The sequence below is a fragment of the Anomaloglossus baeobatrachus genome, chromosome 3, assembly GCF_048569485.1.
Source record: "Anomaloglossus baeobatrachus isolate aAnoBae1 chromosome 3, aAnoBae1.hap1, whole genome shotgun sequence".
Classification (NCBI taxonomy): domain Eukaryota; kingdom Metazoa; phylum Chordata; class Amphibia; order Anura; family Aromobatidae; genus Anomaloglossus; species Anomaloglossus baeobatrachus.
Window position 1 is genome coordinate 294,549,588 of NC_134355.1, and position 22,725 is coordinate 294,572,312.

At 45.2% G+C, this 22,725-nt stretch overlaps 1 protein-coding gene across 1 annotated transcript in view; it reads left to right on the forward strand.

Annotated features, from left to right (window-relative positions):
• HINT3 (histidine triad nucleotide binding protein 3) overlaps positions 1–22,725 on the forward strand; it is a 28,354-nt gene that overhangs the window by 2,887 nt on the left and 2,742 nt on the right. The window contains exons 2-4 of the mRNA XM_075339936.1: positions 6,773–6,869; positions 11,664–11,733; positions 22,496–22,622. Of these exons, the coding sequence (XP_075196051.1) occupies positions 6,773–6,869; positions 11,664–11,733; positions 22,496–22,622 (294 nt within the window). The remainder of the gene's footprint in view (positions 1–6,772; positions 6,870–11,663; positions 11,734–22,495; positions 22,623–22,725) is intronic.

Genomic DNA, 22,725 nt, shown 5'->3' on the forward strand with positions numbered 1-22,725 from the left:
TGCATTGCACTCCTGTCCCCAATTTATTATATATTTTAGGAGTCGGAGTCGGTGCATTTTATACCGACTCCGACTCCGACTCCACCAAAATGAGCTCCGACTCCGACTCCGACTCCACGACTCCGACTCCGACTCCACAGCCCTGGATGAAACTGGGGTGGACATTTCAGTTTACAGGGATCCAAAATGTAGTTTAATGTAGTTTATAAAAAGCTTTGGTACCGTGTTAGCCACTTGAATAAGAGACTTTATTTCTTTCAGTAGGAGAAATAAAATAATAATCTTGTAGTTGTGATACCTGTTATTGGCTAACTAAAATAACTGATGTTACAAAGCAAATTTTCGGGACTTCTCAGGTCTCTTCATCAGGCATGGTATAACAAAGTATCTGAAGAAACACAGATATATACACAGAGCAGACGCATGGTATAATAAAAGGACATTTAAAGGGAACCTGTCACCAGTTTTTTGCTCTATAAGCTGCGGCAACCACCAGCGGGCTCTTAAATACAGCATTCTAACACGCTGTATATAGGAGCCCAGACCGCTGTGTAGAACATAAACACTTTATAATACTCACCTAAACCGGTCGCTGCAGTGGATATGGCTCAAATGGGCATCTTCGTCCTCCGGTGCCGGAGCCTCCTCTTTCGGCCATCTTCATCCTCCTTCTGAAGCCTGTGTGCATGACGGTTCTACATCATACCCACTCGCCAGTCCCATGCATGCGCACTACAATTATTTGATCTGCCCTGCTCAGGGCAGATCAAAGTGCGCCTACTGAGGACCTGAATGCAGGCGAGTGTGGATGACGTTCGACGCGTCATGCACCGCGGCTTCAGAAGGACGACAGAGGACGCGTCATGCACCGCGGCTTCAGAAGGACGACAGAGGCAGCAACAAAGATGGCCGAAAGAGGCGGCGCCGGCACCAGAGGACGAAGATGCCCATTTGACCCACATCCACATTGACCGGTTTAGGTGAGTATTATAAAGTGTTTTTTATGTTCTACACAGCGGCCTGGGCTCTTATATACAGCATGTTAGAATGCTGTATATAAGAGCTCACTGGTGGTGGCCACAGCTTATAGGTCAAAAAACTGGTGACAGGTTCCCTTTAAATAAACAAACAAACAAACACTGAGCTTAAAAAGTGAATCCTTTAAAGGAGTTATCTGGCTTAGTTTGACTTTTTCTTGTTATTACTCTATTGGGCTACGTTGGGGCAGGTAAGTAGATAGTGACTACTTAACTGCCCTGCTGTAAGCCCCTCTCCCCTGGCTCAGAGCGGTCATGTGACCACTCCAACTGTGATTTTGCTGCTTCCTGTGATGTCACGACGACAAGTGCAGGAGCTTATGTGCCTGCCTAATCGACGTGTAGCACAGGTGACGTCATGTACTTGGCCTGCTGGGCAGGTACAGTGCATGGCGTCTCCGCCCCCTTCCCTGCACCCTCCCACACATTCCATAGTGCAGGGGTCTTGCTGCCTGTATGCTGCATGCTGCACCCATGCTGCTGGCAGAGCACAGGCAAATGGCCCCCTCTTGCTGAACGCTGCCTGTGCTGGGAGCCCGTGCTATCAGCGCTGTATATCAGATGCCAGATTCCAGGGCGCCTCTGTATACAGCGATGATCAGCTGCCGGCCAATCGGAGGCAGCAGCAGATCACTGGAGAAGCTGCATACAGAGGCGTCCCTGCACAGCGCCTGGAGATCAGTTATCTGATATACAGCACTGACTGCACAGTCCGCAATCAGCAAGGAGGGAGCTGCGGCCACAAGAGGCAGACAGGACACCGAGGGAACGAGGATAGGTGAGGAGGATTTGTTTGTTTGGGTTTTTTTTGCATATGTGAAGATTGGCAGACTAGGGGGCAATTCTACAGGATAGAGCATTACTACAAGAAGAGGAGCGCAAGGGCACATTACTACAAGATGGGTAGAAGGATGGGCACATTACTATATTATGGGGACAGGGATGGGCACATTACTATATTATGGGGACAGGGATGGGCACATTACCATATTATGGGGACAGGGATGGGCACATTACCATATTATGGGGACAGGGATGGGCACATTACTACAAGATGGGCAGAAGGATGGGCACATTACTATATTATGGGGACAGGGATGGGCACATTACTATATTATGGGGACAGGGATGGGCACATTACTACAAGATGGGCAGAAGGATGGGCACATTACTATATTATGGGGACAGGGATGGGCACATTACTATATTATGGGGACAGGGATGGGCACATTACTATATTATGGGGACAGGGATGGGCACATACTACAATGATTGGAAATATAGAGCAGTGATATCTCATCTGTGCAGCACAGTCACATCACATCCACCGCACATATAATGTATTAATTTCCCCATCTTTGCTGGAGCGATGAGAGGTCAGTGCTGGGGCAGAATACTGACAGCTAATGAGTGTGCAGGGGGCGGGGCTAGACAGTGAGGCCGGGCGGAGCCAGCTCTGACTGTGAGGTTCGGCAGTCAGGCATGCCATGTTTGGCTGAGCTGCATATAAACAAAGAGCTGCAGAAAATAAAGGGATAATTCAAGAGGAATAAAAGTTAAAAAGAACAAAAAATAATAATGTAAGGGTGATTTATATGACAATAGAGCACAGATTAGCTTACAAAAAAATTTGGAGTTTGTCGGACAACTCCTTTAACCCCTTCACGACCTTGGACGGATCTATCCGTCCAGGATCGTGTCCCGTTAAGCCCCGCCTCCTGCCGCGGGCAGGCGGCGTGGATCGGCACACATATCAGCTGTTTTCAACAGCTGACATGTGTGCCTGCTAGCCGCGGGTGGAATCGCTTCCACCCGCGGCCATTAACCCCTTAAATCTTGCTGCCAAAGTCTGGCAGCAAGATTTAAATGCGCGCGGCCATGTTTGTTACTCACCGCCGCCCCCACCGGAAGTCACGTGTGTTATCACGTGACTATCGGTGGTTGCCATCGTAGCACAGGGTCATGTGATGACGCCTGCTGCTACGATGTTTCACTTTCATTTTCCCTCGGCCGAGAGCAGAGGGAAAACCAAAGTGACTGAATCTGCTGATTACAGCGGTATAGCTGTGATCAGCAGATAGCGATCAGCAATCGGATTGCTGATCGCTATAGCCCCCTAGGGGGACTAGTAAAATTAAAAAAAAAAGTAAAAAAATAAGTTTTAAAAAATAAAAAAAAAAACAAAAAACCTAAAAGTTCAAATCACCCCCCTTTTCCCCCATTGAAAATTAAAGGGTTAAAAAAGAAATAAATATACACATATTTGGTATCGCCGCGTTCAGAAATGCCCGATCTATCAAAATATAAAATCAATTAATCTGATTGGTAAACGGCGTAGTCGCAAAAAAATTCCAAACGCCAAAATTACGTTTTTTGGTCGCCGCAAGTTTTACGCAAAATGCAATAACAGGCGATCAAAACGTAGCATCTGCGCAAAAATGCTACCATTATAAACGTCAGCTCAAGACGCAAAAAATAAGCCATCACTGAGGCATAGATCCTTAAAAATAAGAACGCTACGTGTTTCGGAAAATGGCGCAAAACGTGCGCCACTTTTATTGGACAAACTTGTGATTTTTTTTTAACCCCTTAGATACAAGTAAACCTATACATGTTTGGTGTCTACAAACTCGCACCAACCTGAGGCATCACATAGATACCTCAGTTTTACCATATAGTGAACACAGTGAATAAAATATCCCAAAAACTATTGTACGATCACACTTTTTTTGCAATTTTTCCGCACTTGGAATTTTTTTGCCGTTTTCCAGTACACTATATGGTAAAACTTATGGTTTCATTTAAAAGTACAACTCGTCCCGCAAAAAACAAGCCCTCATATGGCAAGATTGATGGAAAAATAAAAATGTTACGCCTCTCAGAAGAAGGGGAGCAAAAAACAAAAACGCAAAAACGGAAAGTGCCCGGGGGCTGAAGGGGTTAATTAGCTTTGATTAGTGGTGTGAAAGTTTTAGTATCCCATTATATCCATGTAGGATCAGAGGCCTGGTGCTCTCACTGTCTCTGGCGCAAACTCCTCAGATTTTGTAGTGGGTCATAAATCCTTCTCACGGATCTAGTCCTGTGTTGAGGGTAAAATGTCCATTTATTATCACAGGACTCTTTTTGTGTATGTATTTGTGTTTCTTCAGATACTGTTATAGCATGCCTGAAGAGACAAAAGTAGTCTCGAAACTTTGCTTTATAGGTTTTCTGGAGGCTGCCACCCGAATGTAGTCAACTACGTTTTGGTGTCCGCCTGCAGAAAACGTATGTGCCCGAAAATGGAGCAAGACAGAGCACACACTACCGGAGTCTGCTCCATTATAGTCAATGGCCCTGTCGGCGCATTTCCGAAAAACGCTTTGCAGAGTGGGGAAGGGGCGGTTCGTACGGATGCCCCGACGGGACCACTGAACGTAAGTAAAAGCGCAATGTGAAAGTGCCCCAAGAAAAACACATGTGGTATCTCTATGCGCAGAATTGCACAATCTATCAAAATAAATGAATTGAATCGGTAAAGGGCGTAGTGAGAGAAAAAAATCAAACTGCCAGAATTACATTTTTTGGGTCACCACAACATTGCATTAAAATTAATAAGCTGTCACTGAGCACCAGATTTTAAAAAATGAGAACACTACGGGTCTCAGAAATTGGTGACAAAAGCGCAATTCTTTTTTTTTTTTTTTTTTTTTTTTCCAACAAGTTTCTGAAAAGTTTTTTTCATCACTTAAATAAAAGTAAAACTATAGATCTTTGGTATCTACAAACTCGTACCGACCTGGGGAATGATATTGCCCGATCAGTTTTACCATATACTGAGTAACCCTTTGCAATTTCACTGTATTTGGAATTATTTATCCGTTTTCCAGTACAATATAAGGCAGAATGAAAGGTGTCATTCAAAAGAACAACTTGTCCCACAAAAAGCAAGTCTTAATACGGTTATACTGATGGGAAAATAAAAACGTTATGGCTCTTGGAAAAAGGGGATTAAAAAAACGAAAACATAAAATCTTCGGGTGGTGAAGGGGTTAATACTGTAGATCCCGTCCACTTTGCCAAACACGGACATTTTTTGCCACCTGGTACTGAACACCTTTTTTTCAGTTCAGTTGCACCAGCACAATTCTGGGACTCCAGGGTGCAGCATATTTGTACTTTAGAGTAATGTTAGGATCACCGGCACATTAAATATTATTTGCCATTACTATCAGACTTGTGGTTGTGTTATTAGATTGCAATATTTTTAGCCCATTACTAACAATAGTATGACCCTATCCTTACACATTATTTATTATTATAGTGCCATTTATTCCATGGCACTTTACAAGTGAAAAGGGTATACATAAAATCAAGTACAATAATCATGGACAATACAAGACACAGACAGGTACAGGAGGAGAGAGGACCCTGCCCGCGAGGGGTCACAGTCTACAAGTAATGGGTGAGGATACAGTAGGTGAGGGTAGAGCTGGTTGCTCAGTGATGTACTCATCTGAGGGTTATTGTAGGTTGTAGGCTTTTCGGAAGAGGCGAGTCTTCAGGTTCCATTTGAAGCTTTCCATGGTAGCTGAGAGTCTGATATGCTGAGGTAGAGCATACTTCCATAGTATGGGGGAGGTGCGAGAGAAATCTTGTATGCGATTGTGGGAAGAGGAGATAAGAGAGGAGTAGAGAAGGAGATCTTGTGAGGATCTGAGGTGGCGTGCGGGTAGGTACTGAGAGACTAGGTCACAGATGTATGGAGGAGACAGGTTGCGGATGGCTTTATATGACATGGTTAGTGTTTTGAACTGGAGTTTTTGAGCAATGGAAAGCCAGTGAAGGGATTGACAGAGTGGTGAGGCCGGGGAATAGCGGGGGGAGAGGTGGATTAGTCGGGCTGGATTAGTCGGGCTGCAGAGTTTAGGATAGATTGAAGGGGTGTTAGAAGGGAGGCCACAGAGCAAGAGGTTGCAGTAGTTGAGGTGGGAGATAATGAGGGCATGCACTAGTGGTTTTGCTGATTCTTGGTTAAGGAACCACAAATCTGTAAGGTATTTTTGAGTTGTAGTTGGTGGGAGGTGAAGAGAGCTTGGATGTGCGGCTTGAAGGATAGAGCAGAGTTGAGGGTTACTCCAAGACAACGAGCTTGTGAGACTGGGGAGAGTGAGCAACCATCAACTGTGATGGATTGGCTTGTTGAAGGAGTTGAGTGAGGTGGAGGAAAGACAGTGAATTTTGTTTTGCCCATGTTAAGCTTTAGGAATCGCGCAAAGAAGAAGAATGACATAGACAGACATTGTGGGCTTTTGGTTAGTAGGGAGGAGATATCTTCAGCAATGTGCCAAGGGTACAATAATTTAGAATAACAGCTATGGCTGATATGTTTATCAATCGTTGACAATATTGGGTTATTAGCACTACACCATTATCACATCACAGCAGACTCATACTTGTGATTCCTATTAGACTTATTACTGTAAACAATTTTGTAATATTTTCCTTGCATTTGTTTTTATTCCGGTTTCCTTTACACCCAGTAACAATTCACACTCACCCATAGATTGTCTGGTATTGAAGCAGTCCTTTGAATTGGACTGAGGTCCAATGCCGGACACGGACCCAACACAACAGAGGCGTTATTTCTGGAGCTGAAAATTTAGACCTTTTTTTTCCCTAATCTGGTACAAGCTTGGTTAGGATCTCTGTTGGGTACTGTAATGCTGTAACTGGATATTCTATTTTCACAGGAGGAGCTGGCCTGCTTCAGAGACATACGACCTGGCGCACCCTATCACTATCTGGTTGTACCCAAGAAGCATGTAGGAAACTGTAAAACCTTAACAGGTGATCATGTGCAGTTAGGTAAGATGGATGGGCAGATAAAGATCCTCCCGGTATGTTTGGCCTGTATTCCAGGTGACATTTCAGTTGTTAGACGGAATTTATCAGCAGGATTTCACCCCCTACATACTATTTACATGCGTGTACAAAACCAAGGCTAAAAATAGTGAGCAAATACCTGTAGTAATTAAGTAAATGAATAGTAGTAGTATATGTAAATAACATAGGGTACATGATTGACACTATTTTGAAAAAAAGCATAAAAGCCATCCCACCACAACAAGGTGTACATCAGGATGGTCCTATCTAGTGATTCACCTCTCAGTGCCAGCAGGGCTCAATAGATGGGGCACAGGCCTGACCGTTAGGTACCTGTCCGTGGAAAGGTACATAGACAAGTTGTTATGGCTATGTGTTTACTTACTGCAGTGTTTTTTCTCATTGTTTTTATCCTTGATTTTGTCTGTTAATGGCCACAGTGTGAATATACATGTACACATTTCTACATATCTGCAGGTGTGTCAGCCCATTTTTTTTTTTTTAATTTTATATTTATATGTGAATGTAGCTCTTTCAAAGACAAGTTCAGCCACACCTTTAGGCCCTGTGCGCACTGGAAGGATTTCTTGAGTCTGAAAGATTAGCGCACTTGCGTTCAAAAAACGCATGTGTTTTTGATTCGTTTTATTCCGCAAGTTGGTCTTTGCGTTTTTTTACTATTCTCTATGGCAAAAAACGCAGGTACCTGCAGAAAAGAAGTGACATGCACATTCTTTTTCTCAAGAAATTTTCTGCAGAAAGAATATTCTTGAGAAAAAAAACGCAGTGTGCACACAGCTATTTTTTTTTTTTCCATAGGTTTTGCTGGGGAATGTCTGCAGAAAGGTTACAAACATTTTCTCAAGAAATTTCTGCAGCTAAAGTGTAAAAAAAAAAAAAATGCGGGTAAAAACACAGTGTGTTCACAGGGCCTTATATGGTTAGTCCAATCTTCCATTACTGAGAAACCAGTGTCTGAACTTATATGCAGGCTTAAAAAGGTTGTCCGATGACTAAAATAAATATCTATTTTTACACCCTAAGTACTTTTGTTATTAGCTTTATTATAATATACCCTACACTTCTCCCTATCCAGCTAATCCCTAAATGTTTTTTCTTTTTTTTTTTACTTTTTTTGTTTCGTTTGAAAGGGGTCTCAAACAAAGCATTGTCAGGAAGCTGGGACTGCTCTCACTTTCTACAGCATCTAGCACCCCTCCTGGAACAGAATATCATCAGGGGACGGCACTGCAGTTTCTTGCTTTGCCACCCTTTGAAGATGCCCTGGATCCATGGTGCTAATAGAAGCTGTGGGAGCGCAGCGTTAGCACTCTGCATCTGTCACTGCCACCACTTCTAATTGTGAAGCAAGATGTCAGGGGGTGGAGATAGAAGCAGTGTGAGTGACACCAGTGCCACCCCACAGCTTCTCAAATGACTCGTTATCAGTGGGCAGTGATAGAAGCAGGGTGAATGACACCAGAACCACCCCTGAAAACGATTTGAGGGCTATGATAGAAGCTGTGCAGCAGTGCTGGTGTCACTCACACTGCTTCTATCGCGTTCCCTGAGGGCATCTCATTTCACAGACACTGCAGGGGCGGAGCTAGATGCAGAGTGCCAACGCTGTGCTCACCTCCCTCACATCTTCTATTAACACCACGGAACCAGGATATCTTCATGGACCAGCAATGAAAAACACTTTCGTAATTGCAGTGCCACTCTCTAATGATGTCCTGTTTCTGGAAAGGTAATGATTTGGGTAAGTGACTGCAACCTAGCCTCCTGTGGTGCAAAGATAGATATTCAAAAAGGACATTTTAGGTACCGGACGACCCCGTTAAGAGCTACTGTAGATCTGAAGCCTCTGTCACTCCAGCTCTATTCACTGCTCAGTGCCATCTCTTCCTGCTTGACTGACAGCTTTTATGCTGTGTGACTACAAGCAAAGGAGCCCTCAGGCAGGACGTCATGCTGGACGGGGAATGGAGCTACAGTGACAAAGGCTTCAGATTTACTATAGTCTTTCAGCCTCATTTGCATATCAATTTAATCACTGATTTTTTCAGTAACAGAGTAACGGATTGGCCATGTCATGGTATTGCTGGACTTGTCTTTCAAAGAGCTAAATGCAAAAATAAATAGTTTTGGGAAGTGAAATCCTGTTGACAATTTCCCCCTAAAGGACCATACCAGTCAATTATGATAATTGTCCGATACATTTAGAGGTCGCTCACAGTTGCGTATAAACACAAATGCAATCTGATAAAAAAAATGTTATCCATTGAGGGAGTGCTGATCTGCAATTTATTTTCCGCAGCTGTATTCAGCCTGAGGAAACAATCACAACATGTTGCACATGGTCGCATAAAACAGACGAAACTCGACGATTCAACTCAACGGGTGCAAGAAAAAAAAAACTGACATCACACGGAGCATCCGAATGATGACTGATTGATACAAATACACTACCATTCTGAAGCATAGAACACTAGAAATGGGGCTAGAAGTAAAGGAATTTCGGCACATCCAATCCAGTGTATTAGGCTGTGTGCCCGCGCTGCGTTTTTACGTGTTTTTTTTCTTGCAGATTTTAATCAATACTGCACTCACATCACTGACATTCCGCCTCACACACCAAGTATCCAGCATGGTGTGGAAGGCTCTCCATAGCTCAGTAACCCGAGGCCGTCATGGTGACGACCCAGGGTTGCCATAGCACGATCGGGTACCTGTGATCGCATTACAGGGACCCGATTGCCAGGCAGAAGTAATTGATCTCTCTCCCTGCCTCCTGAATGCTGCGATCGCATTGATGCAGCATTCAAGGGGTTAAACTTCTGGGAGCATCGTGGGCACTGTTCCGGGTGGTGAGAGCCAGGTTCCGGTTGTAACATCAGCCGGAGACCCAGCAGCAATCGCAGGGGTACAGCGCATGAATCCCCATGATCTCCATGACTAGAAAAAATGCCAGAAAATACAAATAAGACAACACGATAACGTGCATTTTTCCTGCCAAAATATACAGTTTTGTGTGCAGAAAATCTTCACACAAATCTGCTACATGAGCACATACCCTTGAAGTATGAAAGTATTGCTTTAATTCAGGAAGATATTAAAAACAAGAGGCATCCAATAGAACAGGGTACTGTCACACTAGGTATAGGGAAGTACCCAGCATACAGTGACAAGGAAGGAAAGGGAGACCCTGTGTCTATGGAAGGGGAAGATGGTGACCCCCTGACCAAGTCTACTGCTAGGCCCCACCCTGAAACGAAGCATCGTCAGTGACATCTATGTTGGGGCGGGTCTGATCACTGCTTTACTGAGCATGACTTGTTTGTCAATTCTGACACATCCTCAGTATGCACTGCCTGATCTCAGTGCTATATTCCTTTGAATTTGCAGTGACAGTGCACTCCCACGCCGGATCTAAGGAGAATTGACAAGCCACTAAGAGAGTGCGCTGTCAGTGTGCATTGAAAAGGGGAGAACGGGGCGGGCGTGAAAAACGGCGATCTGTCCCAGATCAGACATCACTGTTGATGTCCTGTTTCAGGGAGCTGACCTTTCTTTTAGGGCTGGGCTGTTTTCTGCAGCTGCATTCTCACCTTGTCAATGCTCACTGACCATGCACTCTCTTGCCGGCTGGTCACTTTTTTCTTTAGAGCCGGTTTAGAGCACACTGTAACTGCGCATTCTAAAGGAATAGAAGACCGGTTGCGCAAACTGAGCATGCATCAAAATTGACAACAGCAGGGACTAACCCAGCCCCTGAAACGGATGTCACTTCGTTTCAGGGTGGAAAAAGAAGCTGCGGTAGTGACAGCAGCTCCAGCCTCCTAATAGCGTCCTATTTGAGTACCCCAGCATGCAGTGGGGATTCTTAAAGGGAACCTGTCACCAGTTTTTTACCCTATAAGCTGCAGTCACCACCAGTGGGCTCTTATATACAGCATTCTAACATGCTGTATATAAGAGCGCAGGCCGCTGTGAGAACATAAAAAAACACTTTATAATACTCACCTAAACCGGTCGCTGCGGTGGATGTGGCTCAGTTGAGCGTCTTCGTCCTCCGGTGCCGGCGCCGCCTCTTTCGGCTATCCTCCTTCTGAAGCCACGGTGCATGACACGTCTACGTCATACACACTCGCCGGCCCCGCACATGCACACTACAATACTTTGATCTGCCCTACTCAGGGCAGATCAAAGTGCGCCTGCGCAGGACCTGAATGCCGGCGAGTGTTGATGACGTAGGACGCGTCATGCACCGCGGCTTCAGAAGGACAACAAAGGCGGTGACAAAGATGGCCGAAAGAGCCGGCGCCGGAGGACGAAGACGGGTGTCTGAGCCACATTCACCGCAGCAACCGGTTTAGGTGAGTATTATCAAGTGTTTTTTATGTTCTACACAGTGGTCTGGGCTCTTATATACAGCATGTTAGAATGCTGTTTATAAGAGCCTGGTGGTGGTGGCCGCAGCTTATAGGGCAAAAAACTGGTGACAGGTTCCCTTTAAATGAAACGTCATCGGAATGGAGATTAAACTAAAAATGATTAGATTATTAAATGAAATGGACATTTAGGATAAAATTCAATGTTTTTTGGACTACTCTTTTAAAAGAGAACATATTCTAGTGCTTTCAGTCTCTATGTGAATCTCTGTATGTCTCCACTTTTCAATTTTTTAGATCTTTACCTGAATGATGTGTTTCCATTCCTGAGATCTAGTTGCTTCTTTTTCTCTTTTTCCTGCAGTTCAAAATATGGTGGAAGTAGGAAAGAATGTGCTCCAAAAAAACAATGTGCCAAATCTGGAGGATATAAGGTAACTTATGAGGTTCAGTTCTTTTTATAAATTGTTATTTCCAGTATTTTATTTATTTATTTTTACTGAGTTTTAATATTTAACATAGGTGACATAAATGATAGAGACCAAGGTCTACAACATTGTGAGACAGATTTGAAATTGTATTAATCTTAACCTGACATCATATATCGCCTGCTCACCTTACCCCATCTGCCTTCAGGCAATTGCATGAGAATTACACAGGGATCTGTAGCTAAACTATACATTTTGTGGTATTGCTCATTCAAAGAATAAGTAGATGTAGGATGGTGCAAAGAATGCATGGTCTGTGTGGGCACAATGACAGCGAATATAGCATAAGAAAAAGTGATTACAACAAGGAAGGTGGTAAAGGCAACCACCAGGATGCGCTTCCAGGTAAGGCTAGGTTCACATTTCCCTTGTTTTGCATCAGTCACATGCGTTGTACAACGGATGACAAGAATTAGAATTCATTGTCGGACTCCGTTGTAAAAGAGGGAACGATCAGTTGATCGTTCACAATAGCCGGCCGGCTTTTGAGAGCGAACAGATGATCTCCTGGCGGCCGGCTAATGAGAGCGATCAGCTGATCACTCACAGCAGCCGGCCGCCGGGAGACCAGCTGATTGTTCAGCCACCGAGAATCTGTGCGGGGGCGGAGTGCGGGGTGGGTGGAGCCGAGCAGGGCCATGGCGCTGAGGACGTCAGTGCCTGGACTGCATGGCTGGGGACAGGTGAGTGAGTGTGTGTGTGTATGCATGCGTACATGCGGAGTGTGGGAGGGGGCAGAGCCGAGTGGTGAAGTGTCTGCTCCCTGCACACGTAGCCAGGGTAAATATCGGGTAACTAAGCAAAGCCCTTTGCTTGGTTACCCGATATTTACCTTGGCTACCAGTGTACACCGTTTAGCGCTGGCTCCTTGCACACGTAGCCAGGGTAAATATCGGGTGTGACGACATGGACTCTCATGGGTTAAAGTTTCTTAAAATTCAGCCAGACAGGATGATAGATTGTTTATAGACGGGGGATAAGTCCCTCATTGTTTCTACAAGACTCTTGTTGACTCATGTAATTGTGTTAGCCACTGAAAGCCAGACATATTGTTTCTCCAGACTCTTCCAGTAACCATTGTAACGTAGTTGTGTATTGCTAATGTGATTACCTTAGTAGCCATTGTCGAGTCTGTGACTTGCAGACTTCATGTAGATATCCTCAGTTTTTCTGTAGACATCATTTGGATGAACATTGTCCATGCAGCTTGAGATTCATCCAATGGGAGAGACGATCTTGTCCAACCAATCGATGAGGATGCAGTGTATCCAAGTGGAAGGCTGTGGCTATAAAAGGGATTTCTTTAAGCCACCAGGTTGTTGGTGGATGCTGATGGATCCAGTCTAGGCTCTTAGGAGCTGACTAGAGGATCAGGATATCTTATGGCTTCAATCTAGGGACTCCGGTTCCGGTTGGAGACCATATCCACAGCCTAGGGATTTCGACTCTGGCTGCCAGGATTGTATCATCATACCAGGACTACCTAAGGAGGACACTCAGGTTGGGACAGTTCAGTCACCTGTTACAGACTTTGCAGACCTCAGACAGCTTCCTAAATCTGGCATTATTCCTTTCTCGGTGGGTGCCCGCCAAAAGCGGGGTGCTGCTGGATTGGAGTAAATAGCCCTGGAACCTCTGAGGCATGGACTGAATCCCTGGTGAGCCAGCGGAAGGGTGAGACTCTGTTGCCTGTTGCATTTGTGTGTTTTGCTGGTTAGGTGTTATGTGCCGTTAATTGTTTGGGGATCCAATAAAGTCTAATTATTGTGGTTCCCTCACCCTGTGTTGTCTGAGTAGTGTTACGCCCACAGTTAAGGAGGCCGGCGTTCAGTTGGGATGATTCCTGAGCCACGCTGTCTTTCTAAAGGCGGCGGGTTTTAGTGGACGAGAGCACCCACTGAGCCCCGTGTCTCCACATCGGGTAACTAAGCAAAGCGCTTTGCTTAGTAACCCGATGTGTACCCTGGTTACGTGTGCAGGGAGCCAGAGAGAACATGCGTAACAAAAGCCTATGGATTGTGCTGCTCAAAAAACGTTACACTCTGCGTTCCTGCCGCCGTACGGTCAGTCGTTCCACGGCTGATCAGTCGGGCGGAGGATGCAACACAGCATCATCAGTCACAATCCGCCGCTCCCACAAGTCTATGGGAACAACGGAATCCACCAAACTGATTCCGTTGTTTACCAGAGCCGCGGATTGTGACTGATACAAATTGACGGAAATGTGAACCTAGCCTAAGGATTAGATTGGTGTAAAATTATACTACATTAAGTCACCTTAGGAAACTTTATTTGTTCATGTAGTAGTGAAGTCACTAGGAGTTTAAGCCCTGCGTAGAATTGCCTAAACTCCCCATTTGTCACCATCCTTTTCATTAGTGTCTTTGAAAGTGTTTTTACCATACAGATAAGTAGCAGTAGTGGCTTTGCGGCAATGATCTTCATGAAAGGAGAGCACAAAGAGGCATTACTATGAATTAGTGCGTTAGAAACTATCTGGCTTATATATCCTGAGTCATATTGCAATGGATTGTTGAAAATCCACTTGTGACTTTTAGGATCACTACTTCCAATAGGTGGCGCTGTGCTAGAGTTTGTCTCCTTTACTGGAGAGACAATTTGAATATTTCCCAGAGGGGCATTGCAGCTATAAGTCCCCTTACCTGGCAGCCAGACTGGCTTGCAAAGTCTCCTTAAGGAGAATAGTGTTCCCCCGTGGTCCCCACATAGCTTTCTCATGAGCCAGATCAGACACCCCCATACTTTGCACTGACGAGGGGCAAGCACCCCGAAACACCGTGTCTGCAAATTGGGATTCTGATCTGGCTTATATATCCTGAGTCATATTGCAATGGATTGTTGAAAATCCACTTGTGACTTTTAGGATCGCTACTTCCAATAGGTGGCGCTGTGCTAGAGTTTGTCTCCTTTACTGGAGAGACAATTTGAATATTTCCCAGAGGGGCATTGCAGCTATAAGTCCCCTTACCTGGCAGCCAGACTGGCTTGCAAAGTCTCCTTAAGGAGAATAGTGTTCCCCCGTGGTCCCCACATAGCTTTCTCATGAGCCAGATCAGACACCCCCATACTTTGCACTGACGAGGGGCAAGCACCCCGAAACACCGTGTCTGCAAATTGGGATTCTGATCTGGCTTATATATCCTGAGTCATATTGCAATGGATTGTTGAAAATCCACTTGTGACTTTTAGGATCGCTACTTCCAATAGGTGGCGCTGTGCTAGAGTTTGTCTCCTTTACTGGAGAGACAATTTGAATATTTCCCAGAGGGGCATTGCAGCTATAAGTCCCCTTACCTGGCAGCCAGACTGGCTTGCAAAGTCTCCTTAAGGAGAATAGTGTTCCCCCGTGGTCCCCACATAGCTTTCTCATGAGCCAGATCAGACACCCCCATACTTTGCACTGACGAGGGGCAAGCACCCCGAAACACCGTGTCTGCAAATTGGGATTCTGATCTGGCTTATATATCCTGAGTCATATTGCAATGGATTGTTGAAAATCCACTTGTGACTTTTAGGATCGCTACTTCCAATAGGTGGCGCTGTGCTAGAGTTTGTCTCCTTTACTGGAGAGACAATTTGAATATTTCCCAGAGGGGCATTGCAGCTATAAGTCCCCTTACCTGGCAGCCAGACTGGCTTGCAAAGTCTCCTTAAGGAGAATAGTGTTCCCCCGTGGTCCCCACATAGCTTTCTCATGAGCCAGATCAGACACCCCCATACTTTGCACTGACGAGGGGCAAGCACCCCGAAACACCGTGTCTGCAAATTGGGATTCTGATCTGGCTTATATATCCTGAGTCATATTGCAATGGATTGTTGAAAATCCACTTGTGACTTTTAGGATCGCTACTTCCAATAGGTGGCGCTGTGCTAGAGTTTGTCTCCTTTACTGGAGAGACAATTTGAATATTTCCCAGAGGGGCATTGCAGCTATAAGTCCCCTTACCTGGCAGCCAGACTGGCTTGCAAAGTCTCCTTAAGGAGAATAGTGTTCCCCCGTGGTCCCCACATAGCTTTCTCATGAGCCAGATCAGACACCCCCATACTTTGCACTGACGAGGGGCAAGCACCCCGAAACACCGTGTCTGCAAATTGGGATTCTGATCTGGCTTATATATCCTGAGTCATATTGCAATGGATTGTTGAAAATCCACTTGTGACTTTTAGGATCGCTACTTCCAATAGGTGGCGCTGTGCTAGAGTTTGTCTCCTTTACTGGAGAGACAATTTGAATATTTCCCAGAGGGGCATTGCAGCTATAAGTCCCCTTACCTGGCAGCCAGACTGGCTTGCAAAGTCTCCTTAAGGAGAATAGTGTTCCCCCGTGGTCCCCACATAGCTTTCTCATGAGCCAGATCAGACACCCCCATACTTTGCACTGACGAGGGGCAAGCACCCCGAAACACCGTGTCTGCAAATTGGGATTCTGATCTGGCTTATATATCCTGAGTCATATTGCAATGGATTGTTGAAAATCCACTTGTGACTTTTAGGATCGCTACTTCCAATAGGTGGCGCTGTGCTAGAGTTTGTCTCCTTTACTGGAGAGACAATTTGAATATTTCCCAGAGGGGCATTGCAGCTATAAGTCCCCTTACCTGGCAGCCAGACTGGCTTGCAAAGTCTCCTTAAGGAGAATAGTGTTCCCCCGTGGTCCCCACATAGCTTTCTCATGAGCCAGATCAGACACCCCCATACTTTGCACTGACGAGGGGCAAGCACCCCGAAACACCGTGTCTGCAAATTGGGATTCTGATCTGGCTTATATATCCTGAGTCATATTGCAATGGATTGTTGAAAATCCACTTGTGACTTTTAGGATCGCTACTTCCAATAGGTGGCGCTGTGCTAGAGTTTGTCTCCTTTACTGGAGAGACAATTTGAATATTTCCCAGAGGGGCATTGCAGCTATAAGTCCCCTTACCTGGCAGCCAGACTGGCTTGCAAAGTCTCCTTAAGGAGAATAGTGTTCCCCCGTGGTCCCCACATAGCTTTCTCATGAGCCAGATCAGACACCCCCATACTTTGCACTGACGAGGGGCAAGCACCCCGAAACACCGTGTCTGCAAATTGGGATTCTGATCTGGCTTATATATCCTGAGTCATATTGCAATGGATTGTTGAAAATCCACTTGTGACTTTTAGGATCGCTACTTCCAATAGGTGGCGCTGTGCTAGAGTTTGTCTCCTTTACTGGAGAGACAATTTGAATATTTCCCAGAGGGGCATTGCAGCTATAAGTCCCCTTACCTGGCAGCCAGACTGGCTTGCAAAGTCTCCTTAAGGAGAATAGTGTTCCCCCGTGGTCCCCACATAGCTTTCTCATGAGCCAGATCAGACACCCCCATACTTTGCACTGACGAGGGGCAAGCACCCCGAAACATCGTGTCTGCAAATTGGGATTCTGATCTGGCTTATATATCCTGAGTCATATTGCAATGGATTGTTGAAAATCCACTTGTGACTTTTAGGATCGCTACTTCCAATAGGTGGCGCTGTGCTAGAGTTTGTCTCCTTTACTGGAGAGACAATTTGAATATTTCCCAGAGGGGCATTGCAGCTATAAGTCCCCTTACCTGGCAGCCAGACTGGCTTGCAAAGTCTCCTTAAGGAGAATAGTGTTCCCCCGTGGTCCCCACATAGCTTTCTCATGAGCCAGATCAGACACCCCCATACTTTGCACTGACGAGGGGCAAGCACCCCGAAACACCGTGTCTGCAAATTGGGATTCTGATCTGGCTTATATATCCTGAGTCATATTGCAATGGATTGTTGAAAATCCACTTGTGACTTTTAGGATCGCTACTTCCAATAGGTGGCGCTGTGCTAGAGTTTGTCTCCTTTACTGGAGAGACAATTTGAATATTTCCCAGAGGGGCATTGCAGCTATAAGTCCCCTTACCTGGCAGCCAGACTGGCTTGCAAAGTCTCCTTAAGGAGAATAGTGTTCCCCCGTGGTCCCCACATAGCTTTCTCATGAGCCAGATCAGACACCCCCATACTTTGCACTGACGAGGGGCAAGCACCCCGAAACACCGTGTCTGCAAATTGGGATTCTGATCTGGCTTATATATCCTGAGTCATATTGCAATGGATTGTTGAAAATCCACTTGTGACTTTTAGGATCGCTACTTCCAATAGGTGGCGCTGTGCTAGAGTTTGTCTCCTTTACTGGAGAGACAATTTGAATATTTCCCAGAGGGGCATTGCAGCTATAAGTCCCCTTACCTGGCAGCCAGACTGGCTTGCAAAGTCTCCTTAAGGAGAATAGTGTTCCCCCGTGGTCCCCACATAGCTTTCTCATGAGCCAGATCAGACACCCCCATACTTTGCACTGACGAGGGGCAAGCACCCCGAAACACCGTGTCTGCAAATTGGGATTCTGATCTGGCTTATATATCCTGAGTCATATTGCAATGGATTGTTGAAAATCCACTTGTGACTTTTAGGATCGCTACTTCCAATAGGTGGCGCTGTGCTAGAGTTTGTCTCCTTTACTGGAGAGACAATTTGAATATTTCCCAGAGGGGCATTGCAGCTATAAGTCCCCTTACCTGGCAGCCAGACTGGCTTGCAAAGTCTCCTTAAGGAGAATAGTGTTCCCCCGTGGTCCCCACATAGCTTTCTCATGAGCCAGATCAGACACCCCCATACTTTGCACTGACGAGGGGCAAGCACCCCGAAACACCGTGTCTGCAAATTGGGATTCTGATCTGGCTTATATATCCTGAGTCATATTGCAATGGATTGTTGAAAATCCACTTGTGACTTTTAGGATCGCTACTTCCAATAGGTGGCGCTGTGCTAGAGTTTGTCTCCTTTACTGGAGAGACAATTTGAATATTTCCCAGAGGGGCATTGCAGCTATAAGTCCCCTTACCTGGCAGCCAGACTGGCTTGCAAAGTCTCCTTAAGGAGAATAGTGTTCCCCCGTGGTCCCCACATAGCTTTCTCATGAGCCAGATCAGACACCCCCATACTTTGCACTGACGAGGGGCAAGCACCCCGAAACACCGTGTCTGCAAATTGGGATTCTGATCTGGCTTATATATCCTGAGTCATATTGCAATGGATTGTTGAAAATCCACTTGTGACTTTTAGGATCGCTACTTCCAATAGGTGGCGCTGTGCTAGAGTTTGTCTCCTTTACTGGAGAGACAATTTGAATATTTCCCAGAGGGGCATTGCAGCTATAAGTCCCCTTACCTGGCAGCCAGACTGGCTTGCAAAGTCTCCTTAAGGAGAATAGTGTTCCCCCGTGGTCCCCACATAGCTTTCTCATGAGCCAGATCAGACACCCCCATACTTTGCACTGACGAGGGGCAAGCACCCCGAAACACCGTGTCTGCAAATTGGGATTCTGATCTGGCTTATATATCCTGAGTCATATTGCAATGGATTGTTGAAAATCCACTTGTGACTTTTAGGATCGCTACTTCCAATAGGTGGCGCTGTGCTAGAGTTTGTCTCCTTTACTGGAGAGACAATTTGAATATTTCCCAGAGGGGCATTGCAGCTATAAGTCCCCTTACCTGGCAGCCAGACTGGCTTGCAAAGTCTCCTTAAGGAGAATAGTGTTCCCCCGTGGTCCCCACATAGCTTTCTCATGAGCCAGATCAGACACCCCCATACTTTGCACTGACGAGGGGCAAGCACCCCGAAACATCGTGTCTGCAAATTGGGATTCTGATCTGGCTTATATATCCTGAGTCATATTGCAATGGATTGTTGAAAATCCACTTGTGACTTTTAGGATCGCTACTTCCAATAGGTGGCGCTGTGCTAGAGTTTGTCTCCTTTACTGGAGAGACAATTTGAATATTTCCCAGAGGGGCATTGCAGCTATAAGTCCCCTTACCTGGCAGCCAGACTGGCTTGCAAAGTCTCCTTAAGGAGAATAGTGTTCCCCCGTGGTCCCCACATAGCTTTCTCATGAGCCAGATCAGACACCCCCATACTTTGCACTGACGAGGGGCAAGCACCCCGAAACACCGTGTCTGCAAATTGGGATTCTGATCTGGCTTATATATCCTGAGTCATATTGCAATGGATTGTTGAAAATCCACTTGTGACTTTTAGGATCGCTACTTCCAATAGGTGGCGCTGTGCTAGAGTTTGTCTCCTTTACTGGAGAGACAATTAGAAATGTACAGAAATTCAGTGGATAGTGATATAAGGAGGCTCAAGTGTTGTACTACATACCGGCACAATACTACTGCATAACAAACTAAATGCTGGCAGATTTAAGAGCTTTAGAATACCTCTGTGCAAGTTACTGAGGACTTCAGCAAGATACATTAATTAATTTACAGTGAGGATACCAAAGCCACAGACCAGGAGAACATATCCAGACATAGGTGGTGGCACTATGGTCCGTCAACTCCAGAAATAAAGACATTTTACCACCTAGTTTTCCTGTATTGATCTAGAGAATAAACAAGGAAGGCATTATTCAATTAACCTTCAAAATTGGAACTTACTGGACTAAATTTACATTTATACTAGAATTCTAGCCCTAAATGTTAATGTTCTTTTGCTTTAAAATCTTTTTTAATATTCCTTCATAATTAAGATAATCAATGCCCTTTATTACGTTAGTGCTCTTCATTCTAATGCAGGCCATACACATACACATGAGATAGCTTTTGGTCAAACCTTGGTTCAGCCAACAGATATCTCTCTAGCCTCCACCATATACTTCAGCTATTGGCTTCAATGACAATTCACAGGTAATGGAAACAAAAGATGCTTCTGGAAGCCTGTGTTAAAAAAGAAAAAAAGAATCGAATATTGAAATGCCCAAATGCCAGGTATTTTCCTCCCTTGGACTCCTCTGTCAGGGTAGAGTCTGGACACTCCCAAACACATCAGATGGTTGACAGGTTTAGATCACTTTCATCCAATATGTACAATGACACTTGCTCTAGTAGATCTTTTCTACTAAGTGGTGCCCAGCATTGCATATTCCAAATGAGGTCTCGCTAATACTTTGTAAAATGGTAGTATTATGTCCTACACGTACATGCTTCTTTTATGATATGACAATATCCTGCTGGCCTTAAAGGCTGCTGATTGACTTTTCATGCTGTTGTTGAGTCTGTGATCTACAAGTACATCAAGATCCTTATTTACAAGTGAATCTCTAAAGGCCGCTTTACACGCAACGACATCGCTAAAGAGATGTTGTTGGGGTCACGGAATTCGTGAAGCACATACGGCCTCGTTAGCGCCGTTGTTGCGTGTGACCCGTATGAGCGACCGCTAACGATGCAAAATACTCACCAAATCATTTATTGTTGACACGTCGTCCATTTCCCAAATATCGTTGCTGATTTTGGGCGCAGGTTGTTCGTCGTTCCTGAGGCAGCACACATTGCTTCGTGTGACACCCCAGGAACGACGAACAACACCGTACCTGCGTCCTCCGGCAATGAGGTGGGCATGACTTTCATGTGGCTGCTCTCTGCCCTTCCGCTTTTATTGGACGCCTGCTGTGTGACGTCGCTGTGACGCCGCACAAATCGCCCCCTTAGAAAAGAGGCAGTTCGCCGGCCACAGCGACGTCGTTAGGAAGGTAAGTATGTGTGATCAGTACTAGTGATTTTGTCCGCCAGGGCAGCGATTTGCCCGTGACGCTAACGCACAGACAATGGGGGCGGGTGCGAACGCTAGCGCTGTCGCAGCATGTAAAGCCCCCTTTAGTTTTACTTCCCATAGAACATAGAGATTATGGTGCAAACTGCATACGTTTACATGCATCTAGATTAATTTCACTTGTAAGAGCATTTTCACATTGCATTTTAACCTACGTACACTGGTCCCGTCGGGGCATCCGTACGAACCCCCCGCCCTCACCTTGCAAAACATGTTTCGGACGCATACGCCAACGGGGCCATTGACTATAATGGAGCAGACGGAGTCAGTGTGTGCTTTGTCTTGCTACATTTTCGGGCATATACGTTTTCTGCAGGCGGACACCCGAACGTAGTCTGCTATGTCTGGGTGTCCGCCTGCAGAAAACGTATATGCCCAAAAATGGAGCAAGATAGAGCACACGCTGACTCTGTGTGCTCCATTATAGTCAATGGCCCTGTCGGCGTACGTGTCCGAAACATGTTTTGCCGGTCGGGGGGGTTCGGACGGATGCCCCGAGGGGACCAGTGAATGTAGGTGAAAAGGTATATGCCCAAACATCCATGTCAGCTAATGATTTATGAACATTTTTATAGACTGTATTATTGTCATATACAAAAAATGTGCTTAGCCCCATCCCATCTCCAATTTTCTTGAGTATCCAGAAAGTTATGATCATTTGTTTGGCAAACAAAGCCTTCTACATTCTATTTCTTCTGTCTCTTATTGTACACGGTTGGACTTGGGAAGACATTGGTACAACGCTGAAATGCGTAGCCTTGGTACCTGATTTTGTTGACCCAATAAAAGTGGTGAACTTTCTTAACTTCAGCAGCGCTTTTATTCCCATTTTTTTACTTTTCCCTTCACAACAGACCTTCTATATTGACAGCGCATAGATGTATTTATATCTTCTTTTGTATTACTTTTGTAAAGAAGGGTTAACCGAAGTTGTTCTGATCATCATCTTATGTTATTCCCAGCATTCTCTGTTAAGTGCCATTGTTTGCTGTTGTCAAATGCTTATTGATTTTTCTTTTCCTTTTACTGTCAGGTTGGGTTTCCATTGGCCTCCTTTCTGCTCAATATCCCATCTACATCTTCATGTTCTGGCTCCAGCCAGCCAGTTGGGATTTCTCTCGCGAATGATTTATAGACTGAATTCTTACTGGTTTATCACGGTAAATGCTGTGTATAATTGGGATAATGCACAGGCCTGAAATATATTGTAAATTTTTGATATGTATATTTATATTTTTACAGTAGCCAGAATGCGCTAAGAAT